Genomic DNA, 25,543 nt, shown 5'->3' with positions numbered 1-25,543 from the left:
AAAAACGCCTGACCAAACTCATTCGAAGGTGTCCGTGTCTGTCATGAGTGGTGATGTGTCAAAGCATTTCAGACTTGAAAGAACAAGACATCTAGTTGCAAAGCGAACCCGGTCCACTTCCCAAGGCTGCCTCCGGGCAGCTGATTAAAAGACGACTCGCCTCAACAGGACACGTGCAGAGAGCACGTACACCACCGCACGTAAACGCTGGGAATAAAGTCAGCAAAATGGCCTTCCTCTACGTGGGGTCTCATAATTGTTGGTTCAGCTTGCTCAGACTGGTCACCGTGGTTTGCCCTTTGTCATTTTATGGGGCTGAACTCTGCAAGAGTAGGACACAGCTGACAAAGGCACACAGGAAAATCCATAAATTTCCATTGAACATCTGACTACAAAGGCTAAACATGAAGATACACATTTATGAATTTAATTTAATTCCATTCACAGTGCCTTCAACGAAAAGATGCAGATTAATGAAACATTCAAACATTATTTGAATTATTAAGCAGTGAAGTTACATAATCTATATTTGAACACCATCTCAAAACAGAAGTTATTGCAATTTAATTGATAAGGCCAGCCTACAGTTATGCAATTTCATTGCATTATGTAGCTTTTTTGACATCTGCACATTCCAGTGCCTTCAGATGCTTTTGAGAAGCAGGTCATTACCAGAACAGTTTGTCCTCAATGTGTGAAGGGACACGTCTGCATACACTGCCCCGGGGGCAACGCATCAAAAAGACAGGGACACGTCACATCTTAAATTACCAGAATGGACATTAGATTGCGGTGAGAACATCCACAATTCGCAGGGATTAAGCTGAAAAGGAAAGGTAAGCCTGAAAGTGAACACCTTCCTATTATCCTAATTAAAGAAGGCACTGTGCGCCTTCTGACTGGGGAATTGGACTGGTCCCCGCACAAAGGAGGTGGCTGCAAGTTCAGGCCATTCCCACGTCAACCGATGCACAAACACTATACGAGGCAACAAAACTGTACATTGGACCGTTTCTCAGAGCCAACAGTGCTGTAATTACTGGGGAAACCCTTTCACTGCACTTACTTTAATGAGCCGAGAACCATGAACCTCGAGGAAGATGCAGAATTTGAGTGTGTGTGTGTGTGTGTGTGTGCGGGGGGGGGGGGGGGGGGGGGGGGGGGGGTGTGAAAATATGGGGGAAAGTTGGCATATACACTTGGGTTTTTTTCTTGCATCAGCGCTCAGGCAACGCGCAGGTTGAGCAACTGCTTCCTTGGCCAAGAGAGCCACTAAGCAGCTTGGTGGCGCTAAACCCGGAACGTAGGAACCAAAACTCAAGACCTGACCCACAGCTCACCACAGACCAGCACTGCCGGTTTAACTGGTGACTGCAACATGCCAGTGGTATTACTCAGCGATCAGACAAAGCTAGTCAGGTTTAATTATGTAAATGGATGAATAAAAAACCAAAAGAACAAATGCAAACTGCACAAGCAAGGTCTCATCTCTTGGCCAAGACTAGATGATTACGTCTTTCAAGCAGAGGTTGGGACAGAGGATCTTTACAGTCCACAGGATGGTGACCCAGCCTTTAATTCCCCCTGTTTTCTGGGTTTGGGATAGCATGAATTTGGTACTTTGTTGAACTATTGCAAAACCAACACGTCTAATGGAATGGGAAAAAAACAAATCAATGACATCCGTGTGTACGTTACCCCACGGCCCATACACATTTACACCACTGTGTACAAACCCTGACAGCATCACTATCAGACGGACCGGTTGTGCGACACCTCACTTTCTCTCTAATCTTGTCAACTAGCCATCATGACGCGGGTCCAGGCCGGACAGACGTGTGTCAATCAGTCAGTCAATAGGGTCAATTAATCATTGCAGTCAAAAAAAAAAAGTCTTGTGGCTTTATCTTGTCTGTAATACGTCGTCATCTGCTTATCAACATCCAAAGCATGCAGTCTCATGTGTTTGGGGTAATTTCTAGTGAATATTACAGTATTTACAGTATTATGATGACATCTGTGGAATTATTCATTAATTCTGTAGTGTGTGCACAAGACTGTGCATGTTTCACAATGAACTGTTCCTGAAAAAGAACATTGCTGACGCCAGTCCTGGTGTGGCGTACCTTGTTTACCGAAATTAAAAGGAAAAATGAAATGCATCATAATCCCTTCCTTTTATTCTGCAGCTTCCTCCAGTAGTAACCAGCGGAATCCTGAACAAACCCAACTCTGCCTGGAGCCCGCTTAGATAACAAATGGAGCATATCAGCATGCTCTCCGCTGCCCTCACATCGGTTCCACAGTGGAGAAAACACGGACACAGTGTGCTGCTCGTTCGCCTCACCTCTCTGAGTAATCGTGATGTCAATTTCTGCTAAATTCAATTAGCAGGAAAGGCCCGGTTAACCAGTATATCAAGCCCTCAAGGCTTGAGGTGTTTTTTTTCCCAAGATGTTTCATGTTCCAAGCGCAGAACATCACAATAAGCAATTTCATTCCCATGCAGGGGAGTGGAGAGGGACCACGGAGAGGGACCCACCAGTCTTCTCCACGGAATCACTGGCTCCCATCGCCCCCCCCTGGCAGCCACTTCCTGGCACCTTGTAAGGTGTAAGCGCTGGTGCGGGTTCATCCTGAAGCCAGAGGCCAAAAAGGCCGGCCGGGGAACAGCGGAGGAAACCGCCGGTTTGAGCCAGTGCCAACGCGGGAGCCCACGGACCGAAAAAAAACAATGCAGTGCCGTGTGAGGGGAATCGGGGGGGTTCCTCTGATGCTGATTAACGCGACATAAATACGGGATGACGCAAGAACCCGGTTATTACTGTCATTTTAATAAGGATCTCGTTGTGTAAACCATACCCAGCATTTTAGCCCTCATTTACACATCCACAGCTCCGCGGCAGGAGCCCTAGGCCCTGGCCCTAGAAAACACGCGCCGCAGCGCCCCCTGCCAGCCGGAGGCCGCACTTCAGCTTGTTTACGAGCCCTGAACGGGGAACCAAGACAAAAGCCTTGGATGGGTGCTGGTGAAAATGAACAGAATGTTCTGTTCTTAAGGCCCTCGGTCCTGACCGCCCCGTGCTGTTTGAAAAAGGATATAAACAAGCAGAAAAGTGCCCCAAATAGCAGAGCATGTAAAAACGAATAAAGGAAACCCGTCCAAGGCCATGACTACAGCACTAAAAAGGTTCTCTAGGCTCTGTGGAAAAGTATCGAAATAGAACCCCTTTTAAACGACTACAGGAGCTTTAAAGAAACATCTAATTTTCTAACAACACACCAACCCCCGTACTGGAACAAGTTGTACTTTAAGGAGGAATCTGTTTGCCGCTTGGCGCTGTGTTTTTTGGTCTGATACACTCAGCACGGTTATCTTGTAATCAAATAGCAGGAAAGTACAAGGAGAAGGAAGCAGCTGGAAGCCTGCGGTGAAAATGTGGTGAAGGGGCCTGCCGGAGACGCAGACACGGTGGCCTGCTGTGCCATTGTGTTGCGTGTATGGGGAAACTGCCTCAGAACCAGGGATTTTTACTCTTGGATTTGTTGTCTTTTGCAGCAGATAACATCCTTGGTGCAGTTTCCATAGAAACGCCTTGTTGTTTTGTCTAGAGAGTCTGTTGGTTAGGTTGGGCAAGGTCGCCACCTACAGGTCAAACATTTCATTACATTTTATGGGCGTAAACTATGGGCAGAGATTTGTGCCAATAGAAACTGAAATTTAATTGAATATATTTGAATCTAAATTGCGCAAAATTCATTTGAATTGAACAACCTGAATCTGAATGTATTAGCTTGCATCTGAATTCCAAGAAAATTGAAACTGCATTTTACATCCATAAAAATGTAATGCAAATCGGCTTCTTCTGATTGTCTACAGCATTTATCAGACGGCCTTATCGAGAGCGACTTACAATCAGTAGTTACAGGGACAGTCCCCCCCCTGGAGCAACTTAGGGTTAAGTGTCTTGCTCAGGGACACAATGGTAGTAAGTGGGATTTGAACCTGGGTCTTCTGGTTCATAGGCGAGTGTGTTACCCACTTGGCTATAACCCACCCGGTAGTAGTTTCTGCTTGCTCAAATCTCGGCCCACTGTTTACATCCATGAATGGATTAATTTAATAAAATTCACATGGCAACAAACATGCACTCAGCTTCTGGGAATAATATTTTATTATTCATGACAAGTCTGAAACGGCTGTGTGTTAAGTGTCCGCCCTCTGAGGACTGGGTTCCAGTTCACTCCAAGCTATTCATGAACGGGCTGAATAAGAGGTCTTCAGAAAAGGGTGGATGAATTAATAGAGCCATCAGTGATTATTATGGGAGTATGTCAGCCCAAAAGCGGGTGATCACAATGGTGGCAAACATCAGGTTTATTAAAAAATAATAAATAAATGGGATAGTGGAAAATCACTATCACTAGTGAGAGCAGTTCGTGTGAAAGCAGCTGAGAGTGAGAGAGTGATTCAGCAGCGATGTGAAGAGCAGAGTGATGTTGGGGTGCCATCTGTAGGAAAAACTGGGTGTAATTACAGTATGTTGAAAAAGTCTCTTTAGGGAACCTGAACAAATAAATATAGCTGTAAATGATTTATTAAATGTAGGGCTGTCAAAATTAACATGTTAATAAATGTGATTAACATATAAATATGAAATGCATTGAAATAAATGAACTAGAGGTGGGCATAGATTAATTTTCTTAATCTAGATTAATCTCACTGTAATCTTGGAATTAATCTAGAGTAATCTAGATTAATCTATATTTAATGGCAATCTAGATTAAATGGCTCATTTGAATTCTGCCCAAGGCATTAAGAATATGTGTGCTACCCAAATAATGACTAAAAGTAAGTCTTTGAGAACGAGTTTCTCAATTAGACCAGGGGCTCATCTCCTGTTTCCAAAATGCATCACAAACTGCTTGAGAAAGCTGTTCTACTATGATAATTGGTGATGAAAATAAATTATGTTCAATAAGATGTACTTGTGTTTACCAACTGTTTATTCAGTGAAATAGCTGCATCCATGTTACCACGTCACGTTTGATGTGGTAATTTCACAGTTCAAAGACTTGTTCTCGCCCCCTACAGTGCAATTCGGCTAGATATACATCCACGCTAAAATATCAAGGTGAAAGTCATCATAGTGTAGCGGTTCTTCTTCTGCGTTGTGTAACTTTTTGATTTCGTTTCTTGAACCACAAATGATGAGCTGACACCCAAGAGATTTTCTGTGCAAAGTGTATTCTGTACAAAAAGCAAGGTCGCGTCAGAACATCGCGTCACACATCGCGTCTTTCTGCACCTCTCTCTACAATATACAGTATTAAAAGAACATAAAAAAATATTCACAAAATAACACACATGCAATATATTCCTAATATGTACATAAATTAAAATGAAATAAATAACCTTTTGCACACAAACCCCACGCACCTCTCACAACTCACGCCATGTGTCCAAGAGACCTGAACCGGGTCTCAGAAACAAAATAAAAGTCACAAGAAAATAAGAAAATAAAAGACACAAGAAAGAAGAAATATACTTATAAATCTAGTGTAACCATTTAACTCCGGCACAATAGCTTGCGTAGTATAGACCCAGCTCCCAACCCAACTTTGTGAATAGATTAATGGCAATATTTTTTTTATCGGCCGATAAGAGTCTCACGTTAACGCAGCATGTTAACGCCGATAACGGCCCACCACTAAAATGAACGCAATTAATGCATTTCTGTTATAATTTCTGTGTGGGGTCTGACCTATGAAGAAGATGAAAAATTCCTCCTAGTCATCCCTGCATAACGATAGAGGCAGACTGCAAACTCGATTATTTACAACAAAATGTGCAATTAATTCCTTGTTTTTTAATCAATTGTCAGATATACTTTTGAAAATGTATATCCACATCCACACCATTCATGAATAATAATACATTTAAACTTCACAAATTACATAAAAAAATACCTTGACTATCTGCTTTTAGTTTCAAAGATGCACTGCATTCCAAACGTATGTATACGATAAGTAATAATTATGTCAGTGGAACTTTATTTGTCTCCAAGGGGCAATTTAAAAGGCACAGTGGAACAGCACACACATATAACAGTTGTAAAGTTTTAATAGTGTATTTGGGGGGGGGGGGGGTCAGGAAAGAAGGACAGCTTTGGGAACAAAGGTGACCTTCCTCCTCCATGTCCATACATTGCTCCTCCATCGTCTCCTGCACATTCAGGCCCATCTGTGTAGTTGGGGTTCCTTGATACTGGAAAAAAAGCAGCTTTAAGTCAACTTTTTAATACATATTTTCACCCATTTCTTTAATTTTAAATGCATGAATAATGCACAGATGATGAGCTCTATGTGCTTAGAATACATCTCACAATCGCAGAATGAACTCGTTATTTTTACGTGTGGAGCAGACCAGCAGACGCACTTACACAAGAGCTGCCATGCTGCTACAGACACCCAAACCAAACACGGCATCAAGACATGCCTTTCATTACAGTGGCACTCAACACTGGCAAATAAGGAGCGTTTATTGTCTTGCCACATGACACCACTGCGGTTTCTTAGACTCGCTTGGCAAGGGGGGTGAGGGAAATGTAATCAGGACACGCACTGTATTCTTTTATATAGAGGGTTTAAAGGGGCACTTGTTTGGGTAAATTGGTGTTATGATCCAGTCAGAACATTAAAAGGATGACAGGTAAAGTGAATAATATTATGTTGCAAGAACAATAAAACCTCTGACATGTGAAGTGACTAATAGCACTGAACAAGGTGTAGGATTTGAATCTGACGTGATTTAGCCTGGAACATGATGGAGTATTGCATGGCGAGGTGTACATAAGTCATTAGTCGAGGAGAGAGACCGAAGCAGGACGCAAATCAAACCAGAACAAAATGAAAAATCGATGTTCTGCTGGGGAACCTTGGGTTTTGGCATTCATGAGGAGGTTACTTTGACCCATGCTACCAACCAATAGATAATTGCTGACTCCATCTATTCTTGAGAATGGTTTTCTCTGATGCAATAGTTGAGCAGTTTGTTCAGGAATGGTTTGAGGAACATGGAAAAGGGTTAAAGGATCTTAGTAGCCTAGTGGTTAAGACCCAGGTTCAAACCCCACTACAAGAATTGTGTCCCTGAGCAAGACACTTTTCTCTATGTGTCTCCAGGAAGAGTATTCCTGTAACTACTGATTTTAAGTTGCTCTGGATAATGGATTCTGATAAATGCTGTTAGTGTAAATAAACTTAATAGACGTAGCCACCAAATTCCATGGATTTCAATCTGATTGATCTCTTGTGGGAAGTTCTACAAAAATAAAACTCAACCATGAAAGCCGCACCTCATGAATTGAATTAAAGGATCAGCTACCTTCAGATGTTAGTTCATGCCTCAACAGCTCAGGGCGGTTCTGGTGGCTCTGTACTAAGTATTAGGCATGTGTTTTTAAAATTGCAGCTGATCATTTGATATTAGTAAGTCAACATCATTGTATATTGTGAAGAACCTCGGAACCTCCTTCTTACATTTCTTCATTCAATCATCCTCTCATATCCACTAAGAAAGGTTAAAGGTTCGTTTTAATCATCCATATCAGATTAGTCTATGCACTTGTATTGCAATTAGAATTTTCATACCACTCACTATCTTGAAAAATATCGGCCATCGTGACTGTTCAACAGCTTGCATATATTATCCTTCACCTTACATGCATGTGTTACTAAACTGCAAATAAATTCAATTATGCTCTCACAATCATTTCTCATAAAGCACTGGGGTTTTGGACAAATTATTATAACTCTTAATTTTCATCAAAATCTTAGCATTTATTATACACCATGACTGACACATAATAATACCAAAACAGTACTGTGGTAATTTGATGTGGTAATATATATATTAAAAAAAATAAAAACATAATTTAAAAAAACGGACCCTTTTGATTGAATTATTCACAAGCAGGGAAATTTGTCTTGTGGATCTATGAAGGTTTAGTCTGTCCAGAAGAGCTCGCCTCAATCAGAGCATCTGCTAAGCTGTTGGACTTTTTTTTTTTTGTATGTTATATGCAATACCATACGTCTTGCAGCGTCCTGCATGCACAAAGTCCATGTACGGGATAAAGACGCCTTTCCAGTAGCCTATTCAGAAGCCTTTCATTGCATCTCACTAAAAACCTCAGCACAACCTCAACCTGTAAACACTATTTAAGGCCTAGGTATGTGGCTGGAAAGTGAACGGATAAGCAAGTCAAAAACATGCACACACTGTTGATTTTGGCAGAGTGGGCGGCCAATTCATTCTGAGGGTCACGCTGCCCCCTGCTGGCCAAAGCGAGCAGCGCTTCTTCCAGTTCTTTATTTAGAGCAGATTCCAACTCACCAGTGACGTGGCTCTCCAGGAATGCCTGGATACTACACAGTTTAATTTGGGGGGACAACATGGTTAGATCTAAATGGTGAACAAAATGCATGTCCTGAGGAACCACCTTTTTTATTAGCTCGAATGCAGCATAGATGTTCTTTCCACTTCAGGAAGGGGTCTGCTGATAATCTCCCATAACGTGCTTCCTGCTTTTTTTTTTTTTATTTTATAGGTCCCAACAATTTTGAGACCTGTAGCAAGCATCATATTTTAAATAAGCTCTTTTTGAATACCATGTTTTGTTGTGAATAAAATATTTGCTTTGTGCTTTCATGTGTTTGGGAAATCCTTTTTAATCTTATTCAAATTCAAGGAACATCCCAACTTTTCCAGAATTCGGGCTGTAAAACAGTTATGCCAAGACAACATCCAGCTATGTCGAAGTAATAATGGCGGGCTGGCCAGTTTATGCACGTCTGCAACTGATTTCTTTGTGTGGATCAGTCATATCGTACAAACAATCATAACTTTATCTTGGTATGTCTTTACCTGAAACCTAAGCATTCCTTTCAACCCAAAAGTCACAGTCATTTCCAAATATGTGTTTGCAGCTGATCGTCCTCAGGCGTGACTATATGCAGTACTATTGTCCAGTTTCTGGTGTGTGCAAGTGATGTCTAAGATCCTTGTTACCCTTGTGTGTAAATACACTGTTAACAGGATTTATGGATTTATTTTTCAGCACCTACACCCAGTGCACTTTGACCTCTGTCTAATCCAATATGACCAATGATGGACAAAAATGAATAAGTAGAAACCACCTCTAGCTGTGATTAGTGTGCACTGCAGAATAAAAAAATTAAAAAGCCTGTACTCCTTTTACAAGCATATGGGTGTCTCGACACGGCATTAACTCGAGCAGGCGGCGTATCGTAGGGTTTCAGGACACCTGCTGTCACTCAACTCCAGGAACGTTTCGGGATGTCGACAGGCACTCGCCGGGGTTTGTCTGCACCGTGTTCCCTTGTTCTCGGGTTTCTTCACCTCCACGCATGTAGTTGGCAGAGGCAGGGGGAGTACACGCTGGCTTCATTAGTATTAAATTGCGCCTCGGCTATTTGTGGGCCGCAGGGAGGAAAATAAGGCCAGAGGGCAGCGTGAGGGCTGATGATTTAATTTTGCCAGCTTGCAAAAAAGTGCTGACGGCGGTGGAGTCGCGGAATGATGCTGCTGCTGCTGTGATCTCCTGGAGCAGAAGATGTGGTTTCACTTCCACAGCATGTGCTGCCTGCTCTGGCCTCCGCTGCTGTTTTGTTAGATAAGTCAAGGAATCGCCAACAAGCTGCAAGGTGGACCTCCAGAACTGGGGTGAGTGACTATTTTTCTCTAAAATGATCAAATATATATATATATATATATATATACCAGTTTATTTGTTACCGAAAAACATGAATGAAATAAATAACAATAACATCAATCATTATATTTTATCATGATATTCGTCCTTATATTTTCTGATGAAGGGTGAAGCGTAATTAAGTGAGACATAAATGATTTCTACCAATTTTTTTTAACAGCAGGGACAGCCTGGTGTCAGGCCACCAGTAAAACCAGACATTCTGCTTTTCAAATCAAGACCAAGAATGATGTAGTTGTTCAGCGTCCCTTAATGGCCTTATCGACCCGAAATGGCACGTAGAAATGTCCCTTGTCAAAAGTGACAGTAATATACTTCGACTGGACGCCAGTAGTAAATTAAGGCTGCAAATGACAACTGAATTCCACCACAAAGCTGTGAGCTCCGGCTGGAATGCCATCCGCACTGTAAAACGTTACCACGTAATGACGGCTCCCTGCTTCTGGACGCCACCAGTTGTCATACTCGGCATACTAGCGCTGTGGTACGGAAGGGCAGATTAACAAAACATGCAATAAACAATAGTGACAGCTGCTTAATCATTATTTTATGTAGCCTGTAGGTCAATGATAATATTTTGTTTATGGTAATAAACTATATAAGAATCTTTAAGAAAACAAACACTGTATAGCTTTCGTTTATTCCTACATACAAATAACTAATTTACATTTGTTAAAACTCAACCTTAATAAAACTTCTATGAACTACATGAAATTTGCAATGACAAATACAAACATTAAATTATTGATGTAGACATTGCAATTTGTATTAAAATATGCTTGGGCACTTCAGCATTCTTTTTTTTCCAAGCTTCAAAACATGTCGGTTTTTAATAGCAGTTGTACCTTTTGTAATCATATGAATCTTTTTTTTCCAGGCAGAGTTATAGCACTTCTTAAATAGTATTCTGGAACTCTCTGAAGCAACAAAAGAAAATCAAGATGACAGACCAGATCGTCTCATGGGACACTAAATGTCTGAATGACAAGATCTATATTTCGAAAAGAAGCATCAGAAAAGCTTTCATAAACAAGAGGCATTATGTCCCCTGTTCCCCTCCGGAGAGCAGCGGTTCTGGGGCTCAGGGAGCGAACTTCAGTCTTTCCAGCGAGGAGGACACTAATTATAGCTGTGGCGGCGCACTTGTCTACCTGAAGCCTGACCCTTCTGATGACTTTTCCAAGACTTCCTCCGGGGAAGAGGCAGCATTTTGGACAGTAACCTCATCTCTGGGTTGGCCAAGTTGTGCAATAGCAGAAGAATGTCCAGATGACAGGTCTGTGGCAGAGGACGTCCACATTGAGAGATCAGGGCAGAGTTGTCCAGTGGGCGTGGACCGCAACAAGGCGAGCGCAAACCTCAAACAGGACCAGGCCCCTAGTCTTCAGGCCTCCCTTGAGCATGACCACGAGGCTTCATCATCCAGTGAAGAGAAGGACGAAGAAGAAGAAGAAGAAGAAGAAGAAGAAGAACCAAAATCTCAGTCGAAGGCAGACCTGAAGTTACCCATCACGTTTTCTGCCATGAAGAGGCGGGGCGTGGAGGGGGACACCGAGAACCGTCCCTATAAGTGTATTCACTGCAACTGGGCCTTCAAGAAGTCCAGCAACCTGCTGAGTCACATGGAAACCCACAGCGGCCTGAAGCCGCACGTGTGTGAACTGTGCGGTAAAGCCTACTCGCACCAAGGAACTCTGCAGCAGCACAAGCGGCTGCACACGGGGGAGAGGCCCTACCGCTGCCCCTTCTGTGACAAGACCTACATCTGGTCCTCAGACTTCCGGAAGCACATCCGGACGCACACCGGCGAGAAGCCCTACGCCTGCGCCGGCTGCGGCAAGGACTTCGTGCGCTCGTCCGACCTGCGCAAGCACGAGCGCAACATGCACGCCAACGACAAGCCCTTCCCCTGCGGCCAGTGCGGCAAGACCTTCAACAAGCCGCTGTCGCTGCGCCGCCACGAGCGCACCCACCTGGGCGAGCGACCCTTCGCCTGCCCCCAATGCGGCAAGGCCTTCGCCATGGCCAGCCGCATGGCGGAGCACCAAAAGGTGCACAGCGGCGTCCGGCCCTACGAATGCACCGTGTGTGGGAAGACCTTCACCAAGTCCTCCAACCTGCTGGAGCACCAGACCATCCACAGCGGCCAGCGGCCGCACAAGTGCTCGGTGTGCGGCGTGGCGTTCGCCGTGGCCTCCCGCCTGGCGCGGCACCAGCGCGTCCACACCGGCGAGCAGCCGTACCACTGCTCCGGCTGCGACACGACCTTCCGCTGCCCGGCCACGCTCAGGCGCCACCAGATTCACCACTGCCATGCGACTTTCCAGCGCCACTCGCAGACTCCCGGGAGCTCCGAGTCCAACTAAACGGTGGTGACAGTGGTGACAGTGGTGGCCTAGCGGGTACATTAGTGGGCTCGTAACCGAAAGGTTGCGGGTTTAAACGTGCAAACCGCCAAGGTGCCACTGAGCAGAGCACCGTCCCCACACACTGCTCCCCGGTAGTGGCTGAGTAGTGGCTGCCCACTGACCAGCATGGGTGATGGGTAAATACCAATCACATTCACTTTTACTAAATGACGGCCAAATGACACTGCCACACACCTCAAGGCTTTCACCAAGACTATCGGCTACATCCATGCGCCGGACCGGCTCATCTTCACAAACGTCCGCGTGCCGAGGAATCCTCGCGGACCAGCACTGAGCGGCACGAATCCAAGCTGGTCATGTGTCATGTATCTCTGGTGTAAATAGAGTGGTGAGAACACACCACACAGCAGGCACCTGCCGCTGCTGGACCCTTGCCTGGACGGGCAGAGGAACCGTGTGAATATCAGACTAGGTGCCAGCATTCTGAGAGGTTTCCAAATTATCAGGATGTTTTCTTCTCTGCCTCGTTAAACCTGTCGATGGGATTACACCCTATTTTATGCATTATGAATTGGGCATTAATTACCAGTGCAATAGAAGGTATTGGTTTTATGCAATCCGAACTGCTTTTATAGAACTCGTTATGTTCATACGCATATTTTTACATAATACACTCCATGGCATGGGCATTTTATTATGCTGTGTAATTCATTCTAAAATGTACACAAAGTCTTTTATACATGATTTGCAAGAAAGACAAGAACAAAATTGTCAATTTCACTACTTGTATGTAAAAATGGACCGCAGCGAATTAATTATATTGAAAATAGTCATTTTCACATTGACTGTCACAATATATGCTGGCCAGTTGTTCTTGTTTGAATGCTTATATTAGAATATATGTAGGTGACCGATGGTCTGGTGGTAAAAGCAGCATTGGGTAATACGGTAAGTACAGTGTGTTGGCATCTTATTTTGGGGCAGCCCCTTCATTCCCAGAGTAATTTGGGAGGTTATTATTGGAGGGTAAATAATTGGGAGATTTGCAACTTGTACAGTCATCTCAAATTCTGTTACATGCTGTACGGAGAACTAACACCAGCAGGGATGTCATTTGACACCTTTGTAACCTGGCACTGTCAGCTGCCCATGAAGGCATCTTAATTTAGTATTTGTCTCCTCGGGTTTTGACAGCTGAGCTGATGGTTGTTTTCAACATTTTGTGTGTTTGAAATGAATGATTGGAGTAGAAAGGAAGTAGATCTTAAATGGTATATTAGTAGTGTCCTATGTTAGTTATTTGCAACTCAGGTCTATAATGACACTTGTAAAAATTCATCCTAACCCAGTACTCTGCTGTGGACATCCTCCCTGGTCTGGCCTGATCTGCATTTGTGTCCCAGTGTTCCCTTAGAGACAGGTGGCCTTGGGCTCCACTTAGTCATGCCGACTAATGGTAAATCAAGATGCTGGAGCCGTGCTGTGAAATTCTTAAAACCTAATTGTACGGCTGGGTGTGAAAGATCCTTCAAGGACGTGGTTGGACTCACTTGCATAATTCATGCTAAATGAATTATGTGTGATGATTGGGGACACCGGGGCAGCTCAAACTAACCTGTCACTGTACATTTGTCACCATAAGAGGCATATTTAATATACAGTATAGTAAGGGTAAGGGTAAGTGCAATGCACATTTAAGTATGATTTTTTTTTTTTCTCTTGACTGCCTGGTTGCTCTTCAATTAAATAAATGTGTTCTTAAGTTTAGAAATATGTGTACCAGGGGATAACGAAAACACAAATTTCCATAAAACACAAGTGAGTTTTATTTTATTTGTTACTTTATGCAAAAACATTTTCTGGATATTACAAAAATGATTCTTTATTCAAATGTACATATTTAAACATAAATTATAAACTTTACTGTTTAATTTCATCACTTCCCCACACTATGGCATGTGCAGTATGGCACCCATGTTGGAACCCGTTGCTGCTCTGCAGAAGGTCCGGTCCCTGAGTTCTTGAAAGCCCTGTAATAGGGGCACTGCATATAGAACTCCCCAAGCACCCCATCCCTCTTACAATTCTATAATATTATCTAATTAATGTAGCAATATTCTTTTAATATCTCATTAATATCGCATTACTTTTATATGCTTGAAAAAGACTTGAAAGGAATACTGTTCAGCAATTCCCAACATGCACATTTCAGGAATTGTCACACAGTCTTGGCGTTGGCATTTGGCTGATAGTGCAAATAGCAAATAACGTTTAAAAAAACCTGCTGCCTCACGAAAGATGAGGCTGTAGCTGAACGTCCCCCCCACTTCTCAGTAACACCAACCCAATAACCCTGCACCCCCGACCCACCCCCAATTTTTCCGCTGTCAGCTCAAAACTCCACAACTTCACCTGTTCCTCTTCCTCACAGAACGCAGTCCTACATCAGAGCCTCAGATATTTATCCTGTTTTCCTTCGCAACACATTTACACAATACATATATTGTGACATCATGGGCCCTGCAAATAATTAAGAGATTGAAGGATTTAAATCATACAAGATTTTCACGTTCACCAGGCAATTATTCATGGGGTTACCTGGGCCAGAGAACCATGGGCTGGATGCACCAATGGGCTGAGCTGTTGCCCTAAGGGATAATAACATAAGGTTGGTTGACCGTGAGGTTGACCTAAGATATCCTCAAAATCAATTTGCATATGGAGCAAGACACTTCATGCTCTCACATCTCTGTGATGACTATGGCTATGTATAGAATAACACTGTTTTAGGATTTAGCCAATCGTCATTAAAGATTATCTTAATTTTGATTCTCACATGAAATATTACTGTATATAACTTGTTATGCACAAGAAATGCATAGTAATACTTTGGTGTAATTACACCAAAATCACCATACACATTTAATGTGTGCAAACTTCCAGGAATGCAATGCAACAATTTTTCCAATAACAACAACAGAAATTGTTATCATCCACCCTTTAAGTAAAAAAAAGGAGGGCATTTTGGTGCAATCTAATATATGTATTTAAAACATATAGTTATATTCACACAAGAATAGCCTAGCTGGTTCTTATGAGTTTGAGCATGCAGTATATGCTAGTCTACAGCTGACATATGCAACACATGTCAGTATAGCAGCTGCCAGGGTGGATCAAGTGTTGGGAGAAACGGATGCTTCCAAAACGATATAATCTATTCTCATTTACAGAACAGACCAGTTGACTGTTCCTTAAAAATATATTATCTGGTTTCATCCTTGTGCTACGGAGCCCCCTAGGGGTCATGTAGTAGAAACAAATGGTTGAAAAGTGGTGGGGAAAAAAAGAAAAAATCTGCCTACTTCCTCATGCTTCACATCCAGCAGGTCTCTGAAAGTCTGAAAGTGAAGTGATTGTCATTTTCCCTACCACCAAATATTTTTCTGCCATGTCATTTTTTTCTCTCCCACTTATCAACCTAAATATTTTATTCTACTACATGACCCCTAGGATTCAAAGAATTAAATTAAGGATTAAAGACTTAGTGGGTTTTAGCAAGTATTAAAAAAAAACGTAATGAATAGTTTGATTGCATTTTCCATAAAGCAATCAGTAAGGGATACCATAAAATTTGGAGAGAAGTAATTACTAACAGATTAGTAAAGGATTACTGAAAGCTACTCTGGACTCCCAGCACAAAGAGTATATCAATTTCAGCTGGCCTGCTGCCCCCTATTCAAGACAGGAATAAAACACTCCATATATCCTAATTAACACAATAGCAAACAAGACACACTGCATTTGTTCAATGAATGCCAGATACTCACCAGCTTTCCTAGAGAAAGGGTTAATCCCGGCGGGTGATGACTTGGGGGGTATCATTCCAATCGGTGCATGGTGGGGAGGAGAAGGGAATGCTTCCTGTGAAACATGTGTAATAGTTCATGCACCTCTGGTCAGCGTTTTCGTAGTTTGTTTTTTAACATGGAACATAATATTCCCGGTCTCCGCCTTCCTCGAGTCATTTGACAAAAGTACCTTTTCAGGTGAAGAAGGTGGAGTACTGTCGCTCAGCTCCTGCTGACTGTCCTTGGGTTTGGATTGGAACCAGCTGCTAAACCAGCCTAACTTCGAGCTCTGCTGAGAGAGAATGCAATTATCCAGATCCATGCTGATGAACCATTTCTATGCATAAAATGCAAGAGGTGCCACCCACTTTAACTGATCGGGTGCTGGATTGTTCCTCCTTGGTTGCTAGGTCCTGGCCTCTACTTGTGAGATCATCTGCCTCTGAAATTGTCCCACTGACAGTGGCATTCATCTGGGGGAAAAACTCATTTAGCCATATTCAAACCATTTAATCAATATAATGCATTCTGATCATCAAATCTCTAAATACAAGGAAACTTTCTCCTACCACATCTTGTCCAGGAGGCAGGTCCAAACCTGTACAGGAAAATAAAAGTAACCTAGCACTTCCTCCTTGTAAAGCCACATGTGCCCCTAGCTTAATGAAGCTTCAGACTAATAACAATGATTGTGTTTGTGTAGCTACTTCTATAATGTGTCATTGTATTCAGATTAATACACTTGTCATAACATACATGTATTAATACACTTGTCATATCATACATGTATTAATACACTTGTCATAACATACATGTATTAATATACTTGTAACTTAAATAGTGCCATTAAAAATTTATCACAGAAGTGTGGCAGCAGACCCCTACCTTGTCCCTCTGTCAGATGGGCAGTTGAGTACAGACCCATGTCTGTCATCTGATAATAGGAACCTATATGGAAGTCTTGAAAACCTGGATCTTGACCGGCAGCCTTTGAAAGTGATTTGGTATCAAACATTTCGTGGTTTGCTCCAGCAGGCATGATGGGGTGGCTATATCCTGGTATGAAGGGTTGGTTTAGGGCTACTTCAGGCACCTGGGGTGCAGAAACCTGGAGGCACTGCTGCTCTGCCGCCCCTTCATGGTGTGAATTGCTCAGGTACGAACCCTGAGTGTGGATTCCATTGACACCAGAGCTGCAGAGGTCATATTGGTTCAACTCTATAAAAGAAGAACATACAAAACATCCAGTGCTGGCCTTGTGCTGTGCCTGCCCCCATGTGGACAGTAACAGGACTGCACAGAGGTTCTTTCCTATTATTGTCCTAACATCTTAGGTGGGTCTACCTGAGCTCATGAAATTCTCTTCAGAGGCCACCGCACCCTCTTCAGGCGGCTGACATGTATCAGGATGAACATTGCTCACCATCTAAAAAAACAACTTACAATTTAGTATATGCATCAGATCAATTCCTATGATGACAGTGAAATTTATATTTGGTATGAATTTATATTATTAGGTGCAAGATCAGTCCTTAATCTGTGCTTATATTGCAGTGGAAGATAATATTGTCAGAAATCTCTTTTTTTTTTAAAGCAGTGTGAAATTCACCTGAATTCCCTGCTGCTTGCAGCGCAGGTGTAGCAGCCATTCTGGGTCCTGGAAAGTTCCATCTGCCGCTGTGTCTGCAAGCTGAGCCTCGGAATGTTTCAGTTTGTCTGTGAGCTGAGGGGGGGGCAGGTGATGACAGGTTTCCGAATAAAAAGCTGGTGATGTCTAATATAGCCACTATATGTATGTTTTTTATGTATAAATGTACATTTGTATGGTTATATGTTTGTGACTTCCACCTTAATCAGTTCTCCGAGTAGCACCATGCACGGCTCTGCTTCGGAGAGCAGAGCTTTCCCCACTACCTCACAGTAATGGAAGGCCTGAGAGGTCAAGCCACTGTCCAGTAGCCGACACGCGTACAGGAACTTATATACCTTCACACAGCAAATACAACAAAATTACCACGCACAGGAACCTATATACCTGCACCTAACACAAATAGTCTTTTATGCAGAGGAACTAATAACAAATATAAATATGAGGCAGGAACACACAATACACAACCTGGAAGGACGGGATGATAAATGTTGGCTGGCCCAGTTGCTGGGAATACTCAAACACTTCTGTACACTGTATAGCCATGTTGTGAGTGAACTGCAGGAACGGCAAGCTGTAGAAAAAACATGAATGTCCAGGTGGGTTGGGTGTGGCTATTTGAATACTTTGGTATGAGTATAAAACCTGTAATTCATACAATTCTTAAAATAATGTAGGGTTCATTGTCTCTGATTCAGTGTTACATTTGTTCTGTCACCTGTGGCTGCTGCCTAGGAGCACCAGCCGTTCCGATCTGCTCATGTATGCACCAAAGGGAGTACGAGCCGTGATGTAGCAGATATGGGCTGCGTGCAGCATCCCCCTAGAGGCTGAGAAAAGAGCAAAGCCCTCAGTGATCCACACGTAGTACCACTGATAATAAAATATTAGCAGCAATGGCCATGTTTGATGCAGACAAAAATCTGGGCAGATGATCATAGTCAGAGTTATTGTCCACATACCCAATGTGTCTCCCATAGTAACGATGGCTTTGTGGTGAGTGGAGATGTCTGTGGTTTCATTGGACAGCATGACGGCCAAGTGGGGCTTCCAGTCTCCCCACCTGTCACTTCCACACGACTGTGAAGAGACAAGTGACTCGAAATTAACAGAGCACCTCAATCTCTTTAACATCTCCTGTCTGAAACCTTCAGCAAAACACACATCTTCCTAAATTAGACCCTCAGGAAGAGCAGGATGTGAAAACGGGGCCCAGGCTGTAATCAGAGTTGACTAAAGATGCAAGGCACTATCTACAGGGCATCAAAGAAAAAAGAAGATTTCCATTTGTGGTTAAGGAAGTGGACTCGTAACCGGAAAGTAACCTCCAATGTGTCACTGAGCCCTTGATCAAGATACCATCGCCACACACTGCTCCCCAGGCGCCTTTCATGGCTGCCCACTGCTCACTAAGGGTGATGGTTAAATGCAGAGGACACATTTCTTTGTTTCACAGTGTTCTGTGCTGCAGTGTTTCACAATGACAATCACTTCACTCTAATTTTTTGTATTCGGTTTTTGAAAGTGTATTTTACTAAACTGACTCTAGTGTAGGACTCTTGTCCAGATGAACAGTTATGAGGGCAGGTTCTGTAATGTATGGCTGTGTTACCGTAGCAACAACTGGTATTCTCCCTGAGAGCAACTGGAAGAGCGTCTGAAGTGGGTCACTGGGAGCCAGACAGCCGGTGAACCTGAAAAAGCACACCCATTCAGAACTGTTCACTGTAACTTTGCCTACACAAGCGACAATTTCCCAATTCATTAATGTATTCCACTGAAAAAAGGCAAGTACACCATTAGCCTCGTAAGCTGGTATTAAAGGTTGAAAGGTCCACCTTCATCTTTCGGATAGACGCCCTCACAGTGATGAAAAATCCACCCGAAACCTTAACAACTCTACCACCACGCTTCACACTGCACATGTACACATGCCCACTTTGCCCAGCATTAACCTTTACCCACATACACGCTCGAAAACAGCAATCAGAGAACCCAAACCAGTGTTTTCATCTTTTCAGAGGGAAAGAACACATGCTATGATCAAAACTGTGACCCCAAATTCAGAGTGGCGAGCTGCAAAGGATATCCATGCACCAGAGTGAGAGGGCATTTTTATCACCTGTCCGCACTCTTTTGAAGTTCGGGAACACCTGTTGCTTAGGGTCTGACGGGCTAAAGTAAATATAGGCCTGACCTATTGCACGGCCACATCCGATACGTCTCGTAAAGATGGTGCTAATAGCCAGTAAAATGTGCGAATGGCCCTAACTTAACATTAACTAGTCAGTCCCCCACGATATGGACATGATACCTCACTGTACATCTTATAAATAAATTCATAATCCATGATCAGGAAGCCAAACATCTGCTTAAGCACCTTCCTCACCACTTAAGACAATGCTTATCCTTAAAGGTCCCCTCACAGGCCTATCATAAAAATTTCACATTGTGGGATTATTTAACATTAATACGAGTTGCCCTAACCTGTCTATTGTCCTGCAGTGGTTAGAAATGGCGATAGGTGTAAAGAGGGCTTTAGTCATTCTGAGCAGCAGCTCAGACAGTCGGATCTGTCATCAAAATCTGAATTTTTTTATTCTGGAAAAACGAAAACATGACTTCCTGTCTGCACCGAACATTGTGGTTGGTGCATGGTGTTGATGACGTCATTTCCGCGAATGCCCCGCTCACTTCTATAGGCCGCTATTCCCCTCATCCCGGCTCTCTCCTCCTCATTAGCATTTAAAGCTACAGACACCAAAATAGTGCGTCCTGGAGAAATCTCACTGTGGGACTGTAATTCTGCACCAAGGCTGAATCTCAGAAAGAGGCTTCAGATACAGTATTAGGGGACACTAAGACCGATATATATACAGAAATGTATGTTTCATGTCAAGGGAACTTTAACACTTCATTTACCTTCTGCAATGGAAAGCAATGATTCAGTCAGCAGAAGTTTTTAAGGTAAATAAGAAATAATATTGGATGATTCTCGGCCAGCCCCAACATAAGGTCAGCAGTGTAACGGTGGAATAATAACAGTACCAAACAGATATCACAGTAATAAATGCAGGACGATAACAGACACATTAGCGTACCTGTTGAGGACAGTGCTGTAAGAACGGCTGCCCATTTTGCTGGCCAGGAACAGTGCGTGACCCCATAATCCACTCTTCATCGCAGACTCCAGAGCTTCCTGCAGATTGAGAAGAAAGCAGGTTTAGGTGAGCTCCATCCATGTAAAAAACCCAGACAGTAAGTGCACAAGGCCCACAGCGAGCGCCATGAGAAAAGTCACCTTCTTCCTCCCGGCCAGCAGCAATCTGGTGTAGCTCTGCAGGGCTTCTTGCTCTGACTCGGGGGCACAGGAAGCTGCGTTGCCTGTGAGCAGATCGGTGGTGTCCAGTGGTTCCCGCTCGGGTGAGGGTCTGTCACTGAGGTCGATCAGACTAGGCCCCTGGTCCCCCAGTGGATGTGAGTCTCGGGTGAGGAGATCTGCGATGTCAGAGCCGACTATTCTCTGACGGCAAAAAGAAAATGATATTAGAATAAAGATTTACTCCGTATATTATACGCTCTTGTGTTGTTGCAGTGAAAAGGTTACATGAACTTAACAAATACATGAATGTCAAAACCTAATAGGTCTTTCAGAAAATTCACAAACTTTTGTTTGTACCGTTAACCGCATAGCTTCTAGCAGCTATGTGGGTAAATATTTGACTCCTTTTCAATTATTTTTTGCAATCCACAAATTCGCAGTATAGTTAAGGTCAGAACAACGGCACCTTTCTGTGTATTCACTGTCAATTGACAGATCCGTCCAGGTCATGAAGAAGTCTGAGAATATTCGCAACATTGGCCCAGAACAAGATTTTGTCAGTACTGTGCTTGGTCAATGTGGCCAAACAATGCAACCCTAGTCTCATGTGGCCATGTTAGTCCAATGGACCACTTGTCCATGTGATCGGCCACAAATTTGAATGGAGCTTGAATGGACTTTCCAGGAGCTTCATTCTTGAATAGCTGCCTTTTCGAGAGTAGATGGTGGCACCGACGTTCTATCAGCTGTCAGCGCATAACAGAACTGTTGTATTAGCATCTGGACAAATTTGTCTTGAGGGTGAAACTTTGGGTAAACTTGGCATAAAAACCAACTGTAATTATTATTAATAGGACATGAATGCAACCAGATTACGCTTACGCCGTTCTGCCTACAGAGCAGGACCAGCAGGTTCCACAGGAGAGCAGCAGAGGCAGCATCAGGAAGCGTCTCATCATGCAGACAAGCTTCGGCCCTCTGCAGGGCGAACGACATGACGTCTACCTTGTGCAGGTCTTCCCTGAGAACACAGAAATACAGGCCCATAAAGATTTTAATAATTGCAGAAGAATTCATTATTTCTGTCCGACAATTACCTAGACAGTGGCCCAGGAAAATGTCTCAGTTCCTGCTGTTCCCGAGTGTCTCCAAGAATTACCTGCACAGACATTTTCAACAAAACTGTCCACTGAGTTGTACGAAAAGCACCCCGCCTGGTACAGACATACCTCAAGGCTGTGGACCTCCACCAGGGCCCGATCCCGGTTTGATCCCAGCGACGGGCTAACCCTGATCAGCTGCCCTGCTGGGCCGAAGCTCACCAGTCCATGGGGGAGGGAGAACTTCAGAGGAGCCAAGGCCTCGGGCACAAACTCAGGCTCTACATATACATATAACATAACAATGTGATGCCACAGAACATGTGGTTAAAAAAAGGTTTAATGACGTGGAGCTGTGGAAAAAAAAACCTGCAAGGGACTCTGGGAGGAGATCACTGATCTCAGCTGCATTCATGTACTGGCTGAGTTCATAGCTGCTTGAAGACAGACCTGAAGTCTTAGAGTCAGACAGATTTCCAGGTGCGTACAAGGAAACCTAGGATATCAGTATCAACAAAAATGTACTTTTCAATCTCAAAAATCTCAAAATAACAGAATAAATTAATGAGAGAAATTACATCATGACTGGAATGAATTTTATTATGTATATTTAATACCTCTTCACTCCTTCCAGTGTGTTCCACATCAAAGCGGTTATCGTCATACTGGGTAAAGTCTCTTCTATGGTCAAATCTGCAAAGTGAATAACCAAAAATGACCTGAGAACATATATTATAATATTACACCTCTCGTTTTGATAGACTAGCTCATGAAATTGGTTCTATATGTCATTGTAACATTCTGCCTCGATTCACTGCTTGCAGCAACTTAAAAAAAAAAAAAAGACAAATGCAATAATTAATATGGCTTTGCAACAAACACCAACAGCAGCATACTTTTTGAAACTTTTTTATTTTTTGTCTTTATTGTTATACCAGGCATAAAAAGGCACCTTGGCAATGGCATAAACCCTTGGGGCATTATTTCATCATGAGGTTTTTTCCACCTCAATTTGTGTCTCTGCCGATTTGGACATGCACTTTCTACTAGGTATTGGACACTGAAATTAGGGTCTTCTTGTGGTGCTATACCATCAAATATTAGCACTGGTGTGCTGATCTACAGCACTACACCTTTGGCCACATGAAGTGCTGCTTTTCTCATATTAAATTAACAATGCCTTGCACATATGTGGAACTAGTTATTATTATTATGTCATTCAAGAAAGCTCTGAGTGGGACATGAGCTTCAACCTGTATTCTTCTGGGTAGGATGACAAGGACAAGTTTGTCCCATAGCTTCTCTCTTGAGGTGGGACTGTTCGCCGCATGTCATGAGAAGGCCATCCATCAGCATCTATATATAGACATGAAGTCAGTTCCTGAAAGTTTCTATATTTAAACTGACTGACCATGACTATGGTGTAGCTACCTGTGGGTTGGTAATGTCCCCTGTTGTAGTGGTCATAATACCTGTAATCTTCCCTGTGGTCCCAGTAGGAGCTGTAGGAAGTGTAGTCATATCCCTGCCTGAACACAAGAGAGCCTGTTACATGTCAAACTGTCATGTCCACCTCATTGAAGTAGAAGGTGTAATTATTATTCTCTTTTCCTCCCACATAAAACCATAAGTAAACTGTCAAAATGCTTTCCTAAAGCATAGTATAGATTTAATAAAAAGAACAATATCATAGGAAGATAACACAAGCTAGATGTATTATAAGTAAATATCATAAGGACGTACCTGGAGTGGGGTCTCGAATGTGGGGGCCCATAACTGGACCAGTGGTGGCGAGTGTCACTGTACCCTGGAGCTACAGGTGGCCTTGCAGAACAGCTGCCAGGTAAGTGTGCATATCGGGGGTCAACGGGGACCCACTGGCGTTCCCCGTCTCTTGGGTCTGGTGGAGGGTAACGCCCCCCAGCATGGTGAGAAGGTCTCCGTTTGTCCTCTCTCGGTTGCTGGGGGACAGCCTGAGGGTGGTATGGCCAGTTGTGAGCCCCGAAGTCCATGGTTTTTCTCTTCTGCTTCGCTTAAGGTGCCGTCACATGGAACAGTGCAACCCGGAGAGATCTAGAAGTCGTGTCAAGCCAAGGGTTTTGTTGTTTTAAAAGTCCATTCGAGTCCAGCCTGGCCAATACAAAGAAGAGGGACCAAGTGAGACATTCATGGATGAACTTTACCACTGAAAACTGGTTAAATATGCAAACAATAATACAATCGATAATCTAAGAAATTTCAAATAAATATATATAGATGTTAATCTAACTTATATATAAACTCTTCATCTAAGAAGCAAGCAGTTTTGTTAACGTAACAAATATCGATTTGCCTGAACTGTTTTTCTTGTAGAATTGTCTTATTTTCATGAAACACCAACACCGTGTGAAGAGATAGAGACTCTTTTCTATTCTTCCCTGAGCAGAAACACAACGTTGTTCTGCGTCTGTATGAAAGTTGAGTTCTGCCAACTGCACTTTCTTTCTTTAATATAGAGACGTTTCATTCTGACTCAACTTTCCGACAAATTCACCTGGATGACTGAGAACCTTCACAGACTTATTCCATCCCCAGATGTTCTATCTCTAGACACCAGCATGAAATTATGGCCACTTTCACTCCCCAAACTAATTCAGAACTACTGTCGGGAGATTTTTAATCAGTTTCACTGCTGCCTGGACCTTTTGCACATCTGAAAAATAACCACAGTTCCAGCACCGAGCAAGAAAAAGAGTTCGGCGGACTCACAGCAGCGGATTCCTGTTCGCAGTCAAAGTGCATCTGCCACATCATGCGCCGCAGCCAGAGCTGCTAACGCAGCCGTGCGTCCAAAGAGCAAAGTACGTCCCCGTCGCGCCCGGATCATGGGAAATATGGCCTTCATATTTCATATTTCATATTGCGCTGCGCTGCGCTGCTCTGCGATGGCGGTGACCGAAGTTGCCACGTCGTCCGGAACCGGGGCGGACCGGGCTGGTCCACCTCCCGGGATCTCCATGTTGAGAAGGGAAAAACCTTTACACCCTTCTACATCCATGCAACAGCATTAGAGTATAGTTGCAAAATAGCTGTAAAATTTGTACGGACGTATCCTAAAGTAGGTCAAATAATGCATTAGTTCAATAATAGTACATTTCCACTGTCTGGTATTATCATGAAATACTTAAATTATTGAACTTCACTGTCAAGCCAATCTCAGAAAGAACAGCTGAATGATATATATATTTTATCCAGACAGTAGTATTACACAATGAAGACGTCAACATATGCGCCCATCGGTTTAGCTAAAGCCACAAGATGGCGCTGTTATGCGTATTTAGAACAGTAACAAGTAGGTAATGCAGGTGGTTTGTAAACCATTGTAGTTCGTGGTGAAATAAAAGTTTATTCGGAATGAAAGAGGCGTCGCGGGTCGCGTTTCTGCGACGGAGAGCCGGCAGGGGGCGCTGCCGAGGCACC

At 43.2% G+C, this 25,543-nt stretch overlaps 2 protein-coding genes across 4 annotated transcripts; one reads left to right on the top strand and one right to left on the bottom strand.

Moving 5' to 3' along the window:
• Nucleotides 1–9,639: 9,639 nt before the first annotated feature.
• Nucleotides 9,640–12,402, top strand: znf648 (zinc finger protein 648). The gene is made up of 2 exons (XM_028999981.1): nucleotides 9,640–9,748; nucleotides 10,675–12,402. Exon 2 carries the CDS (start codon nucleotides 10,739–10,741, stop codon nucleotides 12,161–12,163), a length of 1,425 nt encoding a protein of 474 aa, XP_028855814.1. The 5' UTR covers nucleotides 9,640–9,748; nucleotides 10,675–10,738; the 3' UTR covers nucleotides 12,164–12,402.
• A 1,629-nt stretch (nucleotides 12,403–14,031) lies between these two features.
• sec16b (SEC16 homolog B, endoplasmic reticulum export factor) lies at nucleotides 14,032–25,223 on the bottom strand. Of its 3 annotated transcripts, XM_029000847.1 has the most exons (25): nucleotides 24,833–25,223; nucleotides 23,828–24,214; nucleotides 23,516–23,613; nucleotides 23,338–23,440; nucleotides 22,702–22,777; nucleotides 22,454–22,580; nucleotides 22,214–22,365; nucleotides 22,082–22,143; nucleotides 21,867–22,005; nucleotides 20,964–21,185; nucleotides 20,764–20,861; nucleotides 19,275–19,356; nucleotides 18,625–18,742; nucleotides 18,381–18,492; nucleotides 18,131–18,236; nucleotides 17,863–18,000; nucleotides 17,624–17,737; nucleotides 17,359–17,440; nucleotides 16,900–17,232; nucleotides 16,584–16,612; nucleotides 16,383–16,487; nucleotides 16,205–16,303; nucleotides 15,994–16,087; nucleotides 14,765–14,814; nucleotides 14,032–14,686 (listed from the first exon to the last, which is right to left on the bottom strand). In XM_029000847.1, the coding sequence occupies exons 2-25, from the start codon at nucleotides 24,094–24,096 to the stop codon at nucleotides 14,678–14,680; spliced, it is 2,817 nt and encodes a 938-aa protein (XP_028856680.1). In that variant the 5' UTR covers nucleotides 24,097–24,214; nucleotides 24,833–25,223; the 3' UTR covers nucleotides 14,032–14,677. The 3 variants fall into 3 exon arrangements, with proteins under 3 accessions (XP_028856680.1, XP_028856681.1, XP_028856683.1); XM_029000848.1 differs by lacking the exon at nucleotides 24,833–25,223 and having other exon boundaries at nucleotides 23,828–24,416; XM_029000850.1 differs by lacking the exons at nucleotides 23,338–23,440; nucleotides 24,833–25,223 and having other exon boundaries at nucleotides 23,557–23,629; nucleotides 23,828–23,987.
• Nucleotides 25,224–25,543: the final 320 nt, after the last annotated feature.

Source organism: Denticeps clupeoides, chromosome 13 (assembly GCF_900700375.1).
Source record: "Denticeps clupeoides chromosome 13, fDenClu1.1, whole genome shotgun sequence".
Lineage (NCBI taxonomy): Eukaryota > Metazoa > Chordata > Actinopteri > Clupeiformes > Denticipitidae > Denticeps > Denticeps clupeoides.
This window is presented reverse-complemented; position numbering and strand designations above follow the sequence as displayed.